The following is a 20,453-nucleotide window of genomic DNA, read 5'->3' on the forward strand; positions in this document are numbered from 1 at the left end:
AAGTTTCAAAAATTTGCGACCCCCCCGCCCTTTGCCTCACAATGGTTTGATCCACTGCCAGTTCTTTAGCTGGCAAGGTAATAGAGGGTTCTAACTACTGTCCGAAAAGGGACATGTACGTAACTGACGTGAGGTTAATCCAGTCAATCCATAGCAGGTCCATAGCAATGTTATTTATTTATTTTTATGTTGCAGGGTTCACACACTAGCTGAATTTGCAGAGCTAGCGCGCAAACTAAAGCAAACATTAACTATCAAGCTAGCTAACCTATTCCATTTATGTGGCGTCGTCAAAGATGGAATCTTTGCTATCATCAGTTTATTCAAGATCAGCATGCAGCTGTAGTGCTTCGACGTCCCTGTGATAAGGTTAGCGATAACTGAAGTCCAAACTGAACAGAACAGAACTACACTTCTTCTACCATTGTCTTAAATATATATAATGGTCTCGTTGCAAAAGATAAATTGTCGCTAGTGAACTTTTTTTATTTTATTTTATTTAACCTTTATTTAACCAGGTAGCAAAGATTATAGCAAACACACAGAAACGGATTGGTGCTCACTAGCTTTACAAATTCAGCTATTGTTGGAAGCCAGCCAATATGAAACAAACTATTTAAATTACAAAAGGTTGCAGCATGTGTTGTGTAAATGTGTGTGTGTGCAGCTAGGCCAGCCAGCCAGCCAGGTAGAAAAATGGCGAACATTTAGAAAAGACGGACATCAAGAGTATTTGTCAGTACACCAAAACGCATAGTAAGAACTCTAGTATCCTAATATCTCAAAGACTAGTTGATAAAATGTTCATAAGAAAGAAGTGAAATGCTAATGGGAATGTTTCACAATGATGTCATTAGGCAGAGCAGGCAACAGATGGCACACAGACAGCAGAGCTGGGGACAGATATGCAGGACAGACTGGCAGACAGGGAGTCTCAGGTAAGTTTGTGAGTCTTTGTTTGGCAACATTATGAAAGGTTCTCAATTTTTTTGACTGTTAAAATAGGGACTAATTGGAAAATGCCATGGATACCCCCACTCTCAACTTAAACTGGTGACTAAACTAAGATTTGTTACGGCAATGGTATTGCTGTTGTGATTAATTGTGTAGTTTTGGGTACCGGTAGTTAGGAAACCATCGCTACCATACTAGCTGCCGTCAACCCTATAGCACTCCAGCTTAATACTGAGCAATATAGGTTGGGTCCAAGAGGGGAATGATACCGTTATACCCGACATGGAAGTTGGGAGGGCTATGGGTTATCAATATTCAAAGATGTCCGATCCAAATCTGCTAAAGTTAGGGTAAATCTTGCATCTCAGTGAATTATTACAAATTTTCATTAATTTGCCATAAAGACTAGAACGGAAAGGAACAGTAAGTGCAAACAATAAAAATGTAGTAAAAGGTTTTTTTATTGAGAGATAAACAAGATTCAATAATTAGTCTCAGAATGGTTGGTTGTTGATGTTTTCTGGTCGTATTATTTGCCAATTAAAAACAAGAGTTTCAGATAGTTCAAGATAAACCGAAAACGGCGAGACGACTGCTGAATCTGTTCGGTTCTAGTGAGTACCCTAGTACTACAGCCAAGCCAGGACTTTGGAAAAAACCAACACCGTATAGAAGGGCGTACATAAAAAGCCATATCGATAGCCATGGAAATGACTTGAAATGGGTGGTTCATGGCTGCCATCAAAACACCATCATCAACAGAAACTTAGACCCACTCCAATTTGACATACCACCCCAACATCATCCACAGAAGAATGCAGGTTCTATGGCACTCACACTGCCCTTTCCCAACTGACAGAAGGAGCACCTATGTGAGGGTGTTCATTGACTCACCAGCTCCAGAGTTCAAACAACCATGGTGACCCACAAAGCTAATCAAATTTTGAGCTAGGGGACCCTGGGACTGAAACCTCCCTCCTGCAACTGGATTCCTGGGATTCCGAGGCCGCCCCAGCTGGTAAGTGTACAGGTAACAACACGATCCGCCACGACTTGATCCTCAACACAGAGGCCCCTCAAGGTGTTGTGCTTCGGCCCCATCACTGTACTCCCTGTTCATTCAATGAACTGCACGGCCAGGCAAGACTCCAACGATCCATTAAATTGCCGATGACACAAACAGTGGTGCGCCTCGAACACCTTACAACAACGAGACAGCCTATAGGGAGGAGGTCAGAGACCTGGCCATGGGTGCCGAATAAACAACCTATCCTCAATTGTGATCAAGATAAAGGAGTGATTGTGGGCTACAGGAAAAAGAGGAGCCGAGGCATGACCGATGCACGACAGCGTATGAGCAGCTTCACGTTCACTTGGTGTCCACACATCATCAACAAACTAGCATGGTCCAGCCACACACCATGTCAGTCGTTGAAGCGGGCACACGAAAACCTATTCAATTCCTCAGGAGATGTAAAGATTTCGCATGGTCCTCAAGATTCCTCAAAGGGTTCTACAGCGCACCATAGAGAGCATCCTGACTGGTTGACAGTCACTGCCTGATATGGCAACTGCTCGAGCCTCCGACTGAAGCCAGTACAAAGGGGATTAGTTGCGAAAGGCCCAGTAATTTCACTGGGGGACCAAGCTCCTGCCATCCAGGACTCCAGTATAACAGGCAAAAGGGTGTCCAAATGAAGGCCTGAAATAACTTGTCAAAGGACTCCTCTCTCTCTCTCTCTCTGCTACCACACAGGAAGTGGTAGCCGGAGCGCCAAGTGTGGTCCAAGAGTCTTCTAACATCTTCTACCCTTCAAGCCATAAGACTCTCTGAACATCTAAGTGAAATTGGCCACCCAGACTATTCACAGGCCTCCCTTCTTCACCAACACCACTGGCCACTCTCTGTTGGTCATCTATGCATAGTCGCTTTAATTAACTCTACCATACAATGATTACATTTCTACCTCAACTTAACCGGTGCCCCCGCACACTGCAGGTCTCTGTACCAGTCACCACCCCCCTGTATACATGTTTACTGCTCCTCTTTAATTACTTGTTACTTGTTATTCTCCGTATTCTTATCTGGTATTTTTTTGATAACTGCACTGTCGTTTAGGGGCTCGTAAGTAAGCATTTCACTGAGGGTCTACCTGTGTGTATTAGGCGCATTGTGCTAATTAAACATTTGATTGATTTATGGTTGCTAATGACATCAGGCATTATGCAATCCACTGTCTGTCAACACATTGCTAATGATGGGACACCGTTTTTATGAGTTGTAAGTCTTGTCTACGAGTGTATTTCCTCCCCTAGAATGCGACTACACAGACTTAAGACTACCATTAGCTCATTGTTGAGAACAGGTACCTCAACTAGTAGCAGCAAGGGAGAGACGCACTTCTCAGAAGCAGATCAATGACATTTCTTTGTCTTACTAGACCATCAACGGCGGACCAAGGGTATCACCCCTTGTATCCCTAGCTTTTTAAATTAATCCACGTAGCAGCGCTAGAATGTATAAGTGTCCTCGCGTCTGAGTTTTCGCGCTTGTCGAGCACAACGAACGTCTGTCGCAGTTACACAACGACGTGCGATGGCATTTCTCTCAGAACACAACCTCATTATAGCGATGACCACAAGTCTCATCGGACTTAATTTATATTAGTAACCATGCAAACTTAATACTGGCACAGATCAGTGTCTATTGGGCTAGTGTTGAGACTCGTTATGCAAAAGAGTCGCGTACGTGGGGGGCCCTTATCGCGTCATATCAGTTGTACTGCCCTGGCTACAAGTATAAGTAAACACATTGCGGTCTAAATGATAAAGAAGAAGTAGAGAAGTACATTGAAAACCAGGTGGTCTTTCCACACAGGTGTGGTTTTTCACTGTGTGAGACAAGGGTTTAATTTATAAGAGCCAATATAAGCAAACATCTATTTGAGTCCAAATGAGCTTTTGATGCTTGCCTTTACTCTCTAGGTCGGTGAGAAGGTTAATAATAGGAACTGGAGACATACAGGATCTTGAAAAAAAAAAATATATCCATATACTAATTGTCACAAATTCAAGGAATTGCTCGCAGATCCCACGCGACACACAACGTTCTCATTTATAAGTCAATTTGTAGACAAGCTGCAGCACCCAACAAGCATGACAATCCTATATATCTCATTTGTCTTCATCTTGACTTAGTAATCCAGCGTTTGATTGCTATTGTGTTTGTTGCGTATGGGAAACTAGCCCCAGGTGATACTTCCGCAGTGTGTCTGATTGTACATATAGATATATTGTTGGTAGTCTCTCGAGGACTTAGCTTTTGCTGTGCATTGCTTATAGGTCCAGGTAGCAGCGGATTCACAAGCTCATTGATAAGTTAGTCTCCTCCACTTAGGACGCAATGACACGTTGGGCATTCTGGCTTAAATACTCCACAGGAGTGTGTTGACTTTACATATAGAAGTGCTAGTGATTAGAGCATGATCCACAGTTTTACTTGATATACGTGGTTAACAAGTGACGCGACCGCTACTCACGAACTTACTACCACATGTGTCCCAAGTCCCATCCAAGAATTTGAGAAATAGTTCTGACACATGGGCTTATGCAATGGTAGACCAGGAAACTAGAGTCCTTCATATGTAGCTGTGAGGCAGTCTTGGCATCAAGAGAGCCTTGAACGATTAAGGTGATCTTTTCCGATCTCGTTGCAATTGTCTGCATTGATATAGACTTGTATGGAGTAGTACTCCATACATGCCGTGGTCTCTGTCGTAGCTCTATTTCATCTCACTGAAACAGCCTTAAGTGACTCGCTAACCATGTCCTGACGTGTAGATAATGAGAATTGACCTATATGCAGACCATCTATTGTGCTCATAGACGCTCTCGTACACAGGGAGTGTTGGTCGGTGGCTAAGCATACAGTGTGACCTTGTGAGAATTGTTTTGATAGATCGAGTACAAATCACAGTGCTTCAGAATGCGCAGCGCAATGTGCTCGATATGGTCACGTCGCTACCAGAGGCGGCAAATGGACATTTGTGTTAATAGTTTTTGATGGAAAACCGCGGAAACATCATGTGTATACTTGCGTTCTTTTGACTGCGCTCTCCAAGTTAGTTGTCCTCGCAACTAATCTTAGCCCAGAATATCAGTTCACGCAATCAACATGTATTGTCTGTGTTTGTACCATAAGATGACTAGGTACTGGCTGCCACCGTTTCATTCGAGGGCTAGGGGGAGTGGTGCGAGCAAGAATGTGTGTTTGTAGCCATTTAGAGCGGTCTTCTGCCATAGGACCTTGCTCAACACACTCCCCGTTCTTATTCCAGATCTATAGACTAGATCAATCGTCTTTACTGAGAAAGCACTTGTTGCGTGTTATGCAGGAAACCATGTATTCGTATACATTATCGTTCACGATTATAGTGTTGTTATGGCACACTCGACGAGAAAAACTCCCTATGATCTATGCGAGTTAGTATGTCTCCAGATAAGTTTAGTACCAGAACAATGTTGGAGATATACCCATAGGTCTTGTCAAGAGTTTATACCAAGGTGTAATGGTGAATGAAAGATGATTACGTGGTGCCCAACTTGTGATTAAAGACAATTTCTTTGTAGAGCGTAATTTTATTCGGCAGTTAGATCCTGATATAGACATCTCATACCATTCAGTATTGTTATTACTAATAACTAAACAAATCTATTGGCTTGGATAACCAATAACAATCAATCTCAGGCCCGTAAGGCCTCATACATAGATACTGTATGGACAATCTCAATATAACCTTCAGAGCTGAGAGTGAGATAGGTATGTGCAAAGTCAGAGTGGTGGGGATCGATTGGAGGCAGCGATGGCTGGATTCCGTCTCAGCTGAAACGGAGAGGAGCAGACGGGGACAATTAAAATCTAGGCGCTGGATTTACTATTGATAAATCCAATACCTGTACATCGGTGAGGATACGGATGCGTGGCTGTATTTAATCACGGTCGACTCCAGGGTCTGGCGGGTGAGATTAGTGGCGTAGAAACGCCATGCGCCTAAAGAGAGGAGAGAGAGAGAAGAGAGAGAGGAGAGAGAGAGAGAGAGAGAGAAAAAAAATAGAATGAGAGAGAAAGAAAGAGGTGCATGGTTTTAAAGGAAGGTAATGAATACAGCGTTCCTTTATGTTTTCATACGAAAACTCTTTGTGTGTTAGAACTATATGTATTTCAAAACAGTCCAAGCAGGTATGAAACAGCAGCAGGGAATTACTAAGTGACCCTATTACTCATGGTCTTTGGCAGAGGCAACTCACCCTCGATTTACCTATCACTGTGTTGGTGTACCGTTCTAGCTTGTCTTTCTCTGGCCTGTAGGTTCTTGTTTAGTAGTTTTCAGTACACTTACACAATGATTTATTTCATGTTTATTTTATTTAAAATTGCATACTTTGTTGCGACATACTTGCCATAGCTGCTGTTTGAAGAGTTGAGACCACTGACTGAAGGATATTTTGTTTGATTTATTTGAGTTTTTCATTGAATAGTTATTTTGCTTTTAGAACTGGTACTTATTTTAAGCTTTTTGTTCTTGCAAAGATATTGTAGTAGACTCCAGGCCAGGTGGCACATATTTAATGACTGGTTGTAAGTACGAATACCTGCATACATACTGGACTGGTAAGGAGCACTGCTATAACTATTATTAGTAGTAGAATTATAATGATTTAAACATTTGAACAAGTTGGGYAAACCCTTCAGTTAACTACTGTACCTATCAATTATCCAGTTGTAGGAATTATMGTTCCTCAATATACATTTAACAAKGTATGCTATGTGTTACAGCACTACTTTTGGTGTCCCCCTCAGGAATTGCTCTTGAGAAAATTTAATGTAATTGTCCCCTCCAAGGTTGATCTCAGATTTTCGCCCCTGGTTTCAGAGTCTGTTATGTTGATTTAGTTGGTGCAGTATGCAGTATAAATTGTTACTTACCTTGAGTTCAAACGACAGAGCATGTATTCAAAAGAAACGGTAGAATATGTTGAACATTTCTATTTTTGTTTTAAAAGAAGGGGGATGTAATATTCATATCTGTAAACATACTGAATTGTAATTGGATGCACTTTACCATACCATATATTACTGCGCTCTGATTGGTTAAGACCACCCAGGTGATGAGCTCATCTTCCGTTGATCATGGTATGAGACACGTGAACAGTTATAGCTAGGTAATAAAGAGCTACATTTAGAAATATCCTGTCCCACTGCATTTTATTATTTTGTACAAAGCGTGCAAATCAAGACATGGAGTCGTTTTTATTAGAAGGAAGACGTTTAACTAATGTCTAAATTGTGGGGTCTTTGGTAAACAAAAGTGTCATAATACATAGGGCCATATTTATCAATCAGGGCATTTGAAGCCAAACCTTCTGCCAAACCTGGTCTGATATCACAAAGAAGATTTGTCCTGTCCCTTTGGGGATTTATCTAATTAAACAGTATTTTAGGGAATGGAGATTACCTGCGTGGAGCTGTTTTTACACACCGATAATCTGTGTTCTCGTTAGGTGATATCACCATTACGCATGCCCTTGGTGACAGTCTGTTCGATTACAGCCAAAAGCTGTTTTGTTGGAATGTAGTGAGTCTCTTATAGAACCTCTGATCATTCAGTTCCCTGAGTACTTCAGTCTTATACAAGGCGTAGTCTTGTACAGTGCCTCCCTTGTCCGCTGTGTGAATGGCTATAGAGGTGTCATTCTGGAGATTTAAGGGCTTCCCACTGGGCACAGACATCAATTCATTGTCTATTCCATGCTGGTTCAACGTAATTTCATTAAAATTAAGTGTAAACAACATTGATTCAATGAGTGTGTGCCCAGTGGGACATTTCTCCGAGCGGGTAATGGTATTCTTTACATAAGGGATAGAGGCCACTAGCTTGGATATGTCTTTACGCACCAGTCTGTAGTACATACAGTGGAATGGGAAAGTATTCAGACCCCTTCCCTTTTTCCACATTTTGTTACATTACAGCCATATTTTAAAATTGATTAAATTATACATTTTCTACACACAATACCTCATAATGACAAAGTGAAAATATTTGTTTTGAATTTTTAGGAAATGTATAAAAAAAACTGAAATACCTTATTTACATAAGTATTCAGACCCTTTCCTATGAGACTCGAAATTGATTTCCATTGATTATCCTTGAGATGTTTCTACAGGTTGATTGGAGTCCATTCAATTGATTGGGCATGATTTGGAAAGGCACACATGTCTATATAAGGACCCACAGTTGACAGTGCATGTCAGAGCAAAAATCAAGCCATGAGTTTGAAGGAATTGTACGTAGAGATCTGAGACAGGATTGTGTCAAGGCACAGATCTGGGGAAGGGTACCAAAACAATTCTGAAGCATTGAAGGTCCCTAAGAACACAGTGGCCTCCATCATTCTTAAATGGAAGAAGTTTGCAACCACCAAGACAAGTCCTAAAGCTGGCCACCAGGCCACACTGAACAATCGGGGGAGAAAGGCCTTGGTCAAGGAGGTGACCAAGAACCCAATTGTCACTCTGACAGAGCTCCAGAGTCCCTCTGTGGAGATGGGAGAACATTCCAGAAGGACAACCATTTTTGCAGCACTCCACCAATCAGGCCTTTATGGGAGAACGGCCAGACGGAAGCCACTCGTCAGTAAAAAGCACATGAAAGCGTGCTTGGAGTTTGCCAAAAGGCATCTAAAGTACTCAGACCAAGATTCTCTGGTCTGATGAAACGAAGATTGAACTCTTTGGCCTAAATGCCAAACATCACGTCTGAAGGAAACCTGGCACCAGTGAAGCATGGTAGCGGCAGCATCAGGCTGTGGGGATGTTTTTCAGCGGCAGGGACTAGGAGACTAGTTAGGATTGAGTGAAAGATGAACGGAGCAAAGTACAGAGAGAGCCTTGATGAAAACCTGCTGCAGAGCGCTCAGGACCTGACTGGGGCTAAGGTTCACCTTCCAACAGGACAACATCCCTAAGCACACAGCCAAGACAATAACAGGAGTGGCTTCAGGACAAGTGTCTGAATGTCCTTGAGTGGCCCAGCCAGAGCCCGGACTTGAACCCGATCGAACATCTCTGGAGAGACCTAAAAATAGCTGTGCAGCGAAGCTCCCCATCCAACCTGACAGAGCTTGAGAGGATCTGCAGAGAACAATGGCTAAACTCCCCAAATACAGGTGTGCCAAACCTGTCTTACCCAAGAAGAATTGAGGCTGTAATCGCTGCTTTGTCATTATGGGATATCGTGTGTAGATTGATGAAAGACACAAAAAACAATTGAATAGAATAAGGCTGTAAGGTAACAAAATGAGGAAAAAGTCAAGGCGTCTGAATACTTTCTGAATGCTCTGTATCCACAGCTGGGTCAATAAGCCCAGGTGGAATGAATGCAGATGGAGCCCTAAACACACTTGTCGTGGGGATAGAGTGGTTGCAATCTCTAAAGAACGGTTTCAGATGCAATGTGCACATTAGTTAGTAGTCGAAAAGTGTTGTAGTTGTACGTCCTGATATTCAGACCTGTTTGCTCCTATATGTATTATTGTGTATATATTTTCCGTAAATAGTTCAATCAAGTTTATTGCACCGTACTGGCCACGTTAGTGTTTTTCTTTCTCCAATCAAGTAAAAAACTAATTGCACAATAAAAGTAAGAACTATCAAATTTTTTGAAATATCCACACACGGGGCGGCTTCATTTCAATGTATTTAAAAAACATTGGCTTTTCAAATATATTCCATACTCCTTTCTCTTAATTATATTATGGCTATATTCCCACTAATATTCCTTTATGTACAGTACCAGTCAAAAGTTTGGACACACCTACTCATTCAAGGGTTTTTCTTTATTTTTACTATTTTCTACATTGTAGAATAATAGTGAAGACATCAAAACTATGAAATAACACATGGAATCATGTCGTAACCAAAAAAGTGTTAAACAAATCAAAATATATGTTATATTTGAGATTCTTCCAAGTAGCCACCCTTTGCCTCGATGACAGCTTTGCACACTCTTGACATTCTCTCAACCAGCTTTATGGGGTAGTCAGGACTATCATTTGTTTTTTCAACAGAACAATGGCCCAACACACCTCCAGATTGTGAAAGGGCTATTTGATCAAGAAGCATTACTTGTGTATCCCAATCTTGATATTACTTTAGCTTTGGTCTTGAAACAACATCCAGGAGGAAACCACGCAATAGCCACTTTAATATTATATTAGATAACCACTCTATATTTAGTAGCCTATATCTCCGGTTTAGCCCCCGTCTCCCTTAATCTGCATTGGATGCACTCATAAATGCGTTGCTACTCACAGAATGTTTCAGAGATCTCAAGTTATGATGCTGTGTGCATTTCATTAAATGCTTACAGTCAAACAACTAATAATAATGGTCATTTTCCTGTATTTGGTCCGGACTGCGTTCTCACCGGCAGCGAACCGCACCACGGTACGAATTGAATCTACCAAGACCACTCTTTTTCAGTGAACCGTGGTGAGAAGTCCTTGACACATTGCTGCCAACCTGATCAAATGTTTCCTTTTTAACCAATTTGCTCAAATCGGATTAAGTCGCCATCCATTCAAGTGAGCGGAATTGAATTGAATTCTGATTCCACCATCCATTCACGCACAAATTAATTATTGCAATTAAAAGTGGGTGTGAAATTAATCAGATTAATGGCCAAACAAAAACAAGAAAACTCATAGTGAGATGTTATTTGCCTGTGGGTAGTGTGTACGTATTTGTAAATCTGCTTGTTTGCCCTTTGGCAGTTTGAAAAAGCTTGTAAATCGAAGCTGCATAAGTGAACCAGTCATTTGGATTACATTAATGTTGACAAAACTTAAATATGGTTTGAGCATGTTTTCACTGTATGTAAAATGCATGCAAAACTACAAGGGTGTATGCATTGTGTACTTGATAGTGTAGCTAATTGCTATGTTTTCCAAACAGGAAAGCCATCCCTCTTCTGAGCTAGCCATCCTCATGGCAATGGAAAAATGTAAGTTTACTAAATTCAATCCAGTCCTCATTTACCAAAACATAGATGTCCCAAAGTTCACCAACCCACCCACCTACACTCAGACATCTCATCCTACAGAAAAGACCCCACAGCAGAAAAGGTCAAAGTAAACCACAAAATAGATGTCAGAATCATATACATTGGTCATAAAAAAAGCCTCAATACAACATTTACAGTTACGAGGGTGGTCAATCTGGTCATCATAACATAGGACTCCATTCAACAACATTGACAGCTAGGTTTCACCTTATCGGTTGACATTTCATTTTCTGCTATTGATCACTTCAAAATTTAAGATTTACAGTATCATACATCACTATTAGTTTTGAGGAAGCGTCTTCAGCTGTCATTTTGACAAAACAAATAGTGTTGTCAGACACAATAAGAAGTCAATTGTTTGATCTAGTGTCGGTGCTAAACTGTTTCTCATTGTTGATTAAATCAGCAGAACCGGTGAAAGTACTGACAGGTTAGCCAGTTGTTTTCCACATTGTACATGACGATGCAAGCAGCCACTTGGTGTGACTGTGAACTAAGGATGTGATTAGGAATCAATTTTAATAGCGTAATTTAGCTGTGTGGTTATTTCTATGTCATGATGGATAATCATAGTAATTTCATTTTTTTTTTTTATGCCTGAAGAGTTTTCCCAGACTGAGGGAGTATTGCATATCACATGGTACACTGAACATGAAGCTCATTAAAGCACCTTCCAATCATCTGTGAATAGGTTAATCATTACGATCTGTTTAAAATCAATGGATTAAATCATTTTAACCATTTTATAAATGCTATGGGTAAGCCATGTTTGCTGCAGTATAATCTCGGTTAACCCAGAACTAAAGTATCACATAATTGGTTGGCTGCTTGAGTAAGTTCTGGGTCCATACATGTTAAGAGAAGAGATCAAGAAATGCTAGAACAAGGAGCGGAATCGGAATGAGGAGCTCCACCCTCTCTTTTTGCAAGTTACGGGTCAATTGTCCCCTCCTCTTCCAAAATTCGAAGTCATGATTTGACCAAATAACAAGTGAAGAAAAACCCAAACACTGGAACTACTACTAGTCTTATCCTATGCATCCCTTTCGGTCCTGACAGATTCTCTCGGTTTACACACATAATCTTTCTATGAGAGACTAGCTTCAATATGGAATTCATGACCTATTCACCTTATGCTATAAACCATTAAAAAGTCAGCAGGAATTGCTCCAAAACAAAGTCCTCAGCCTCCCACTTCCTGAAGCAGCCTATATCTCACAATTTCACTCTGAATATATTTCTTTACAAGGATGAATCAAGTGATTCCTAATCACATCCTTACTTCTGCTTGCATCTTCATGTACAATGTGGAAAACAACTGGCTAACCTGTCTGTCACCAGTTCTGCTGATTTAATCAACAATGAGAGACAGTTTAGCACCGACACTGCAACAAACAATTGACTTCTAATTGTGTCTGATAACACCGTATTTGTTTTGACAAAATGACAGCTGAAGACGGCTCCATCAGAACTAATAATGGGGTATGATACTGTAAATCTTAATATTGTAGCCTACATTGGAATGGGAATCAGCTAGTGCCCTCAGAGATCTAAGACTGCCTCGCCATTGTATTCAATATCCCCCCTGTGGGCATTGATAGGAGACACAATGACAATGCACTTCTATTTGGAAGGGAAACAATTCAATATTCAGTGGCATTTGAACATAAACTGACTGTAAAGAAATGTTTGATTCCAATCTGACTCCTGCAAACAAAAACTATCCATATACCTTTGGATGTTACAGTTTGACACTTCTATTGGGCTGCAGAGTGTCCAGTAAAATCCACAGCAGCAGCCTGCTCTCTTTAGGAATGTTCCTGGCAGTACTGTGCTGGTTGGCAGGTGAGGAGAGAGCTGAGCTGGGCTTGTATGTCATGTCACATTCCCCTCATCTGTCAATGTAGTGGATTATTTCTTGAGAGACCAGAATTGGCTGCCCAGAATCAGGGCGCCATCAATCTTCCTGGCGCGGGGGACGCAGGGGAGGCCACAGAGCAGAGGCTCATGGGAAGGCAGCGGCGCCACTTCCTGAGTAGGTGATGGAGCAGTCAGGCAACTCGTTACTCAATCCCAGCCTCAACTTTGACCAGCATATTTGTCACTGAAATATTCAAATAAATAAAGAAATGGAGGTTGAAAACCCCTATCTCTCTCATATATTTTCGGTATGCATGTACAGCACAGTGGCATTCTGTCAGCTGGCTGTTGCAGGAGGGGATAAGCTGGTTTTTCAAACATTGTTAGATGCTTGAACAGGCTTGAGGATTACATTTGTACCTTGCTCAACATGACCTTCACTTCCCCTGTGCAGAGATATATCCACACCCTCATCTGAACACAGAGAGCTACTGCACCATTCACTTACTCAGCCAGAGAGCTCAGGTAGCCAGTATGAAAATCAGCCTCCATATCGAGATCCACACTACCTTCATTCAAGGCTTCTTTCTGGTACAGAACACATGCCTGTCAATCAAACAATAATGTAACACCTTTGTTTGAAAATAATGCATATAGAGTAGGCAATATTGCAATATTCTGAATATGTGATAGACATGGATGTTTTCAAAATAAGACGTGTGTACAAGGCCAGAAGTTGTGTAAACAGAAATACTGCATCAAAGGCAAGTTTGACTGAGTCCAGCCAACAAGGCAGAAGCACAACCACTCACACGCAGGGCTATTTGTTTTGTGTATTGACTGCCAAAAGTTGTAGCCATCTTAAAACGCTTTGAGCCATAACATATGAACCGTAACATGTAAAGTTCCTTTTAAAAAAAAGATGTTTACAATGTTCGCAGCATCAAAACCATGTATGGAACCAGATGAAAGCATCTTACAGTAATGCATTATGTCAGGTAAATATGATGCATCACGGTTGAATTCTGTTTAACGCTTCCCCTTTTCAATTATGACTATCCATTCAATTGTATTTGATTCCAGAAAACAGCCAAGCATAAAACCAAAGTGTTTATCAATCTGAGATCTCACTCTCGTCCGTCTCCACACACTGTATACAGTATATTTATATCACATAGTCTGATCGCTGAAACCAGAGAGCATCCTAAGATTATAAAATCAATTCTAATACAAATATTCATCATAGCATTTCAATTCCGAGAAAACAGTTCTCGTTAGATCAGTTAACGCCAGTATGCACATGAGTAAGATTGATGAGCACTTAACAGGCCTTGAAAGTACAGTAAAACAACAAAAAGTGTCCATCACCCGGCCAACATAAAGGCAACATACATTTGGAGTGGTTTTTAATTATGATAGTGAATGTCAACACATCCAATAGTGATTATACTGTATGTATTGTAACGTGTCATCACCAATTATTGTAATGCTTTATCACTGTTAGTTGTAGATAGCCTGAGTTTAACATAGCCTTTCTATCATTCTAGAATTTGAAAATAAGCCAGTGACAGTACTCACTGAGTACATGCTGCTGATTGACCATCCCAATCTTCTCCATAGCACACTGAACAATAAATGCATCCGTTGCTCTTCTGTGCCAAGAATCAGAGTTGCATCCACTTTCACAGTAGAGAACCCTCCTGCTCTCAGACTAAACACTCTTACCCTCAGACTGAACACTCCTGCTCTCAGACAAAACACTCTTACCCTCAGACTGAACACTCCTGCTCTCAGACTAAACACTCTTACCCTCAGACTGAACACTCCTGCTCTGACTAAACACTCTTACCCTCAGACTGAACAGTCCTGCTCTCAGACTAAACACTCTTACCCTCAGACTGAACAGTCCTGCTCTCAGACTAAACACTCTTACCCTCAGACTGAACACTCCTGCTCTCAGACAAAACNTCCTGCTCTCAGACTAAACACTCTTACCCTCAGACTGAACACTCCTGCTCTCAGACAAAACTCTTACTCTCAGACTGAACAGTCCTGCTCTTAGACAAAACACTCTTACTCTCAGACTGAACAGTCCTGCTCTCAGACTAAACACTCTTACCCTCAGACTGAACAGTCCTGCTCTCAGACAAAACACTCTTACTCTCAGACAAAACACTCTTACTCTCAGACTGAACAGTCCTGCTCTCAGACAAAACACTCTTACTCTCAGACTGAACACTCCTGCTCTCAGACAAAACACTTTTACCCTCAGACTGAACAGTCCTGCTCTCAGAATGGAAATTAATTGTAGTTTTTTAGGATAGAAGAAGTGTATGTGTGTGTGTGTGTGTGTGTGTGTGTGTGTGTGTGTGTGTGTGTGTGTGTGTGTGTGTGTGAGCTGATCTCTCTAACCATAACTTTCACAAGGCTAGAACAGGAGGATATTTTTGTCACCCATAACTTAGCTGACCTCTAGGTGCAGGCGGTTCTCGTGTTAAAAAGCTAATTCGTTATCAACATACTTGCCTTGACATCACAAGTCGGAGAAATCTATGCCTTTTTGGGGCCTTTTGCTTCAATTACTGTCGTTTCACTCCATGGTGCAGCATGGCTCGGAGAATGAGACAATCACAGATAGATAGCATCAATGTTTAACAGGTGTTGGGATTTGGGTTCCTGGGGAAAGGGGTTTGGAATACTGTTGTTGTCAGCAGCTGGTTTCCTGGTGAAAGGGGTTTGGAATACTGTTGTTGTCAGCAGCTGCGGGGAGCGAGTCATTGTTAAAAGCTTAAAGGAGCCTGTTTCTGCCGCTTCCAAAGACACATGGCTGGGGAGACAATGAGCGCCACAACTCTACTCCCACTGGTGTAAAGTACCTCAGTAAAATACTTTAAAGTACTACTTAAGTAGTTTTTGGGGTGTATCTGTAATTTAATATTTATATTTGTAACAACTTTTTCTTCACTACATTCCTGAAGAAAATAATTTACTTTACACTGCATACATTTTCACTGACACCCAAAAGTACTCGTTACTTTTCTAATGCTAGGCAATAGAGGAAAATGTTTAAATTCACACACTTATCAAGAAAACATCCCTGGTCATCCTTACTGTCTCTTATTTGGCGGACTCACTAAACACAAATGCTTTGTTTGTAAATTATGTGTTGGAGTGTTTTTAAATGGTGCCATCTGATTTGCTTAATGTAAGGAATTTGAAATGAGTTATACTTTTACTGTTACTTTTGATACTTAAGTATATTATAGCAATTATATTCCCTTTTGAACCTTTAGTATATTTTAAAACAAATACCTTTAGAGTTTTACTCAAGTAGTATTTTACTGGGTGACTCACTTTTACTTGAGTCATTTCGTATTAAGGAATCTTTACTTTTACTCAATAATGACAATTGGGTACTTTTTCCACCACTGTCTACTGCCACATAAACGGGGAAAATCAGACCCACCTCACTGACACCCTCCCCTTTTTCCCCCACAGTCGACAAGGAACTGGATTTAATTGTTGAATGTTTCCAGAGAGGGAGAGAGAAACATAATTGTAATTTCCATGTGAGCCAATGTGATCAAAGCAGCCTGCACTCATAGCATACTGATGGGGAGTTTAGCCTAGAGCTTGTTCTACGTACCAACCAAACAGCTAGTCTGATAGATTCAGGATGCTGCAGTCACTCTTTCCCCACACTGAGAATCCTCTCCCGTTAAAAAGTGCTCTTTGTCTATCTGGGGCAGGGGGGGAGTTTCAACCTCTGATCAAAACAGCAGCTGCAGCTGAGCTTAAACATTTACAATCAACTCCAAGCAAAAAAAGATTTACTCCAAAGAATGTATGAGAATGTCAATAAAAACAACTTTGAAGATAAAGTAGTTATACAGTTACCAGTCAAAAGATTAGACATACCTACTCATTCAAGGGTTTTTCTTTATTTTTACTATTTTCTACACTGTAGAATCATAACACATATGGAAAATGTAGTAACCAAAAAAGTGTTAATCAAATCAAAATATATTTTATATTTGAGATTCTTCCAAGTAGCCACCCTTTGCCTTGATGACAGCTTTGCACACTCTTGGTATTCTTTCAACCAGCTTCAAGAGGTAGTCACCTGGAATGCATTTCAATTAACAGGTGTGCCTTCTTAAAAGTTAATTTGTGGAATTTCTTTCTTTCTTAATGCGTTTGATCCAATCAGTTGTGTTGTGACAAGGTAGGGGGGTATACAGAAGATAGCCCTATTTGGTAAAAGACCAAGTCCATATCATGGCAAGAACAGCTCAAGACCCAGAGTTACCTCTGCTGCAGAGGATAAGTTCATTAGAGTTAACTGCACCTCAGATTGCAGCCCAAATAAATGCTTCACAGAGTTCAAGTAAGAGACACATCTGTACATCAACTCTTCAGATGAGACTGCGTAAATCAGGCCGCCATGGTTAAATTGCTGCAAAGAAACCACTACTAAAGGACACTAATAAAAATAAGAGACTTGCTTGGGCCAAGAAACACAAGCAATGGACATTAGACCGGTGGAAATCTGTCCTTTGGTCTGATGAGTCCAACTTTTAGATTTTTGGTTCCAACCGCTGTGTCTTTGTGACATGCAGAGTAGGTGAACGGTTTATCTCTGTATGTATGGTTCCCACCATGAAGCATGGAGGAGGTGTGATGATGTGGGTATGCTTTTCTTGTGACACTGTCAGTGATTTATTTATAATTCAAGGCACACTTAAACAGCATGGCTACCACAGCATTCTGCAGCGATACACCATCCTATCTGGTTTGCGCTTAGTGGGACTAACATTTGTTTTTCAACAGGACAATGACCCAAAACACACCTACTGGCTGAAGGAGAGTGATAGTGCTGCATCAGATGACATGACCTCCACACTCACCTGACCTTATCCAAATTGAGATGGTTTGGGATGAGGTGGACCACAGAGTGAAGGAAAAGCAGCCAATAAGTGCTCAGCAAATGTGGGAACTCCTTCAAGACTGTTGGGGAAAAAATCCTCATGAAGCTGATTGAGAGAATGCCAAGAGTGTGCAAAAGCTGTCGTCATGGCAAAGGGTGGCTACTTGTATGAATCTCAAATATAAAATATATTTTGATTTGTTTCACACTTTTTTGGTTACTACATGATTCTACATGTGTAATTAAAAACAATCCATTATACCATGTTAGCGTCTATAGAAACAAACAATCCATTATACCATGTTAGCGTCTATAGAAACAAACAATCCATTATACCATGCTAGCATCTATAGAAACAAAAACTCCATTATACCATGTTAGCGTCTATAGAAACAAACAATCCATTATACCATGCTAGCATCTATAGAATCAAACAATCCATTATACCATGCTAGCGTCTACAGAAACAAACAATCCATTATACCATGCTAGCATCTATAGAAGCAAACAAGTACAAAAACGAACGCAAACACAGGGCACTATTCTTCTTCTCACAGTAGCTACCATAGTGGTTTCAAACCACCATCAAAAACCATCGCTATTACAAAAAGACAGAAGACTGTTTTCTCACTGTATCCACCAGGGACACAGTGAATGGTAACATAGCATTATTTTACCCTGACACTTCTCAGAGAGCTCCCCTGAGAGACTGGCTGGGTACTGGGTAGCATGTGATGTGGCAGACAGAACGGAGACAGGGGCTCACCCAGGATCTGTATGGCATTGCGTCCGGGCCGCGGAACGTGGTGCTGCTGGATAGTCTCGTACAGTGTGGCCTGGCACAGCAGCAGGAAGCCTAGGCTAATCCACAGGCCCAGGAACCAGGACATGGCAGAGCGGCTGCAGAAAGAGTGCAAAGAGAAGGTTAAAGCAACATGGCAGGGCAGGGTGGCAGAGTGGCTACAGGAGGAGGGCAGAGAGAGGGTTAAAGAGACAGGGCAGGGTGGCAGAGCAGCTACAGGAGGAGAGCAGACAGAAGGTTTAAGAAACTTGTCAGGGCAGGGGCAGCTACAGGAGGACTGAGAGAGGGTTAAAGAGACATGTCAGTGCAGGGGCAGCTACAGGAGGATGACTGAGAGAGGGTTAAAGAGACATGGCAGGGGCAGCTACAGGAGGAGGGCAGAGGGTTAAAGAGACATGGCAGAGGGTGTCTAATGGAGGAGATAGAAAAGACTGAGGGGTGATGGAGGGTGACCCACAAAATACATGGAAGGAATATTAAAAAGAAACACAAACCAAATGAGAGAGGTTAGGAGAGGTGAAGTCAGGGACAGTGGCTCTTAGAAGAAAAAACATGTATAAACATTGATCGACATGACCAACATGGGGAGGGCTATCCCAGGACAATCAAAACAAGTCTATCTGAAGAGAAAGGGACAAGGTCAAACTTGTCAAAAATCACCATACTACACCAAAAATGATTGTGACACGACTCAGACAGACAAAAAAAATATCCCAGACTTGTAAATGGGGTAGATACAGAGAAAACAGGACCATTAAATCCCTAGTGTTGCCTTTGTAGCAAAGATATTAGCCGCAACACAGTCACCTCTCCAACGATGGCCATATTTTATGAGTTCCAAACAACACTGTGCAATTGGAAAATAGACACTACTTAAACCAAAGATCACAAATCAACCAATTTTGATCATCTTCTTCACACCATGTACACACTGTAGCCTACCAACTCAAAATATAAAGGCCCAAAATGTATGCTTCCATTCCACACCTAAAGGCATGATGAGACACCTTGGCCATTCATTTAACGATCGCCTAACGGCTGCTGAAGGCCGACATATGGACCCACGCCTCGCTCGCCCTTCCTCACAGTGAATAATAACTCCACCTCTCCAGGTGTTACTACCTCCTCTCCTCATACTTCTACTCTGAAACATGCTCGGTCCTGAATTCACTATAGCCTTCCAAAACTGCATCCCAGTCATTCAGTAGATTTTCCACATCCTCATTTGTAAAAGTGACCTGGTCCCATACTGATAAACAATCTCAGAGTGCTTGTAAATTATATAGTAAATTGGAAGGGTACAGTTATGTCTTTCATGGAGTTATCAGACTTATGGGAAGGTCCGCTCAATCCAAGATTACAGCCAATTAATTACAGCATTACCCCAAAAAAGTATACCAGTTTCATTTGAGGACCAGAATGTTGACAGCTGTGCTATACAGATTGCAAAATAGCTGGGAAGAGATTTTTGATGTACCGATTTTATAGCACAGGGGGAATGAGTGATATAAAATGACGCAAGGTTCAAGACGTTGTGCTTTTCAGTTAAAATTATTGTACAGAATTCTTGCCACCATCAAAATGTTGAATATTTAGAGCATACAATCATCGCAGCTCTGCAGATTTTGTTGTGAGGATACAGAATCAATATACCCTTTCTTCTGGTATAGCCCTTAGGTAACCAGTTTCCGGTCTCAGGTTCGGGAATGGCTGAAAAAGCACAACATTAATCAAAAATTGACCCTAGAAATAGCATTGTTGGGAGATCTGGAGAAACCTGGTCGGTCAG

The 20,453-nt window shown here is 41.3% G+C and overlaps 1 protein-coding gene and 1 long non-coding RNA gene across 3 annotated transcripts in view; one reads left to right on the plus strand and one right to left on the minus strand.

Annotated features, from left to right (window-relative positions):
- Positions 1-20,453, minus strand: part of LOC111969935 (chemokine-like protein TAFA-1) — a 282,898-nt gene that overhangs the window by 248,887 nt on the left and 13,558 nt on the right. For both annotated transcript variants that reach the window (XR_011480559.1, XM_023996334.2), the window contains exon 2: positions 18,629-18,762. Coding sequence is in view for 1 of the 2 variants with exons in the window: in XM_023996334.2 (XP_023852102.1) it covers positions 18,629-18,752 (124 nt within the window). In the remaining variant the exon portion in view is untranslated. The remainder of the gene's footprint in view (positions 1-18,628; positions 18,763-20,453) is intronic.
- Positions 1-20,453, plus strand: part of LOC139028366 (uncharacterized) — a 474,307-nt gene that overhangs the window by 124,045 nt on the left and 329,809 nt on the right. The gene's annotated exons all lie outside the window — the stretch shown is intronic.

The sequence above is a fragment of the Salvelinus sp. IW2-2015 genome, linkage group LG11 (genome assembly GCF_002910315.2).
Source record: "Salvelinus sp. IW2-2015 linkage group LG11, ASM291031v2, whole genome shotgun sequence".
NCBI lineage: Eukaryota > Metazoa > Chordata > Actinopteri > Salmoniformes > Salmonidae > Salvelinus > Salvelinus sp. IW2-2015.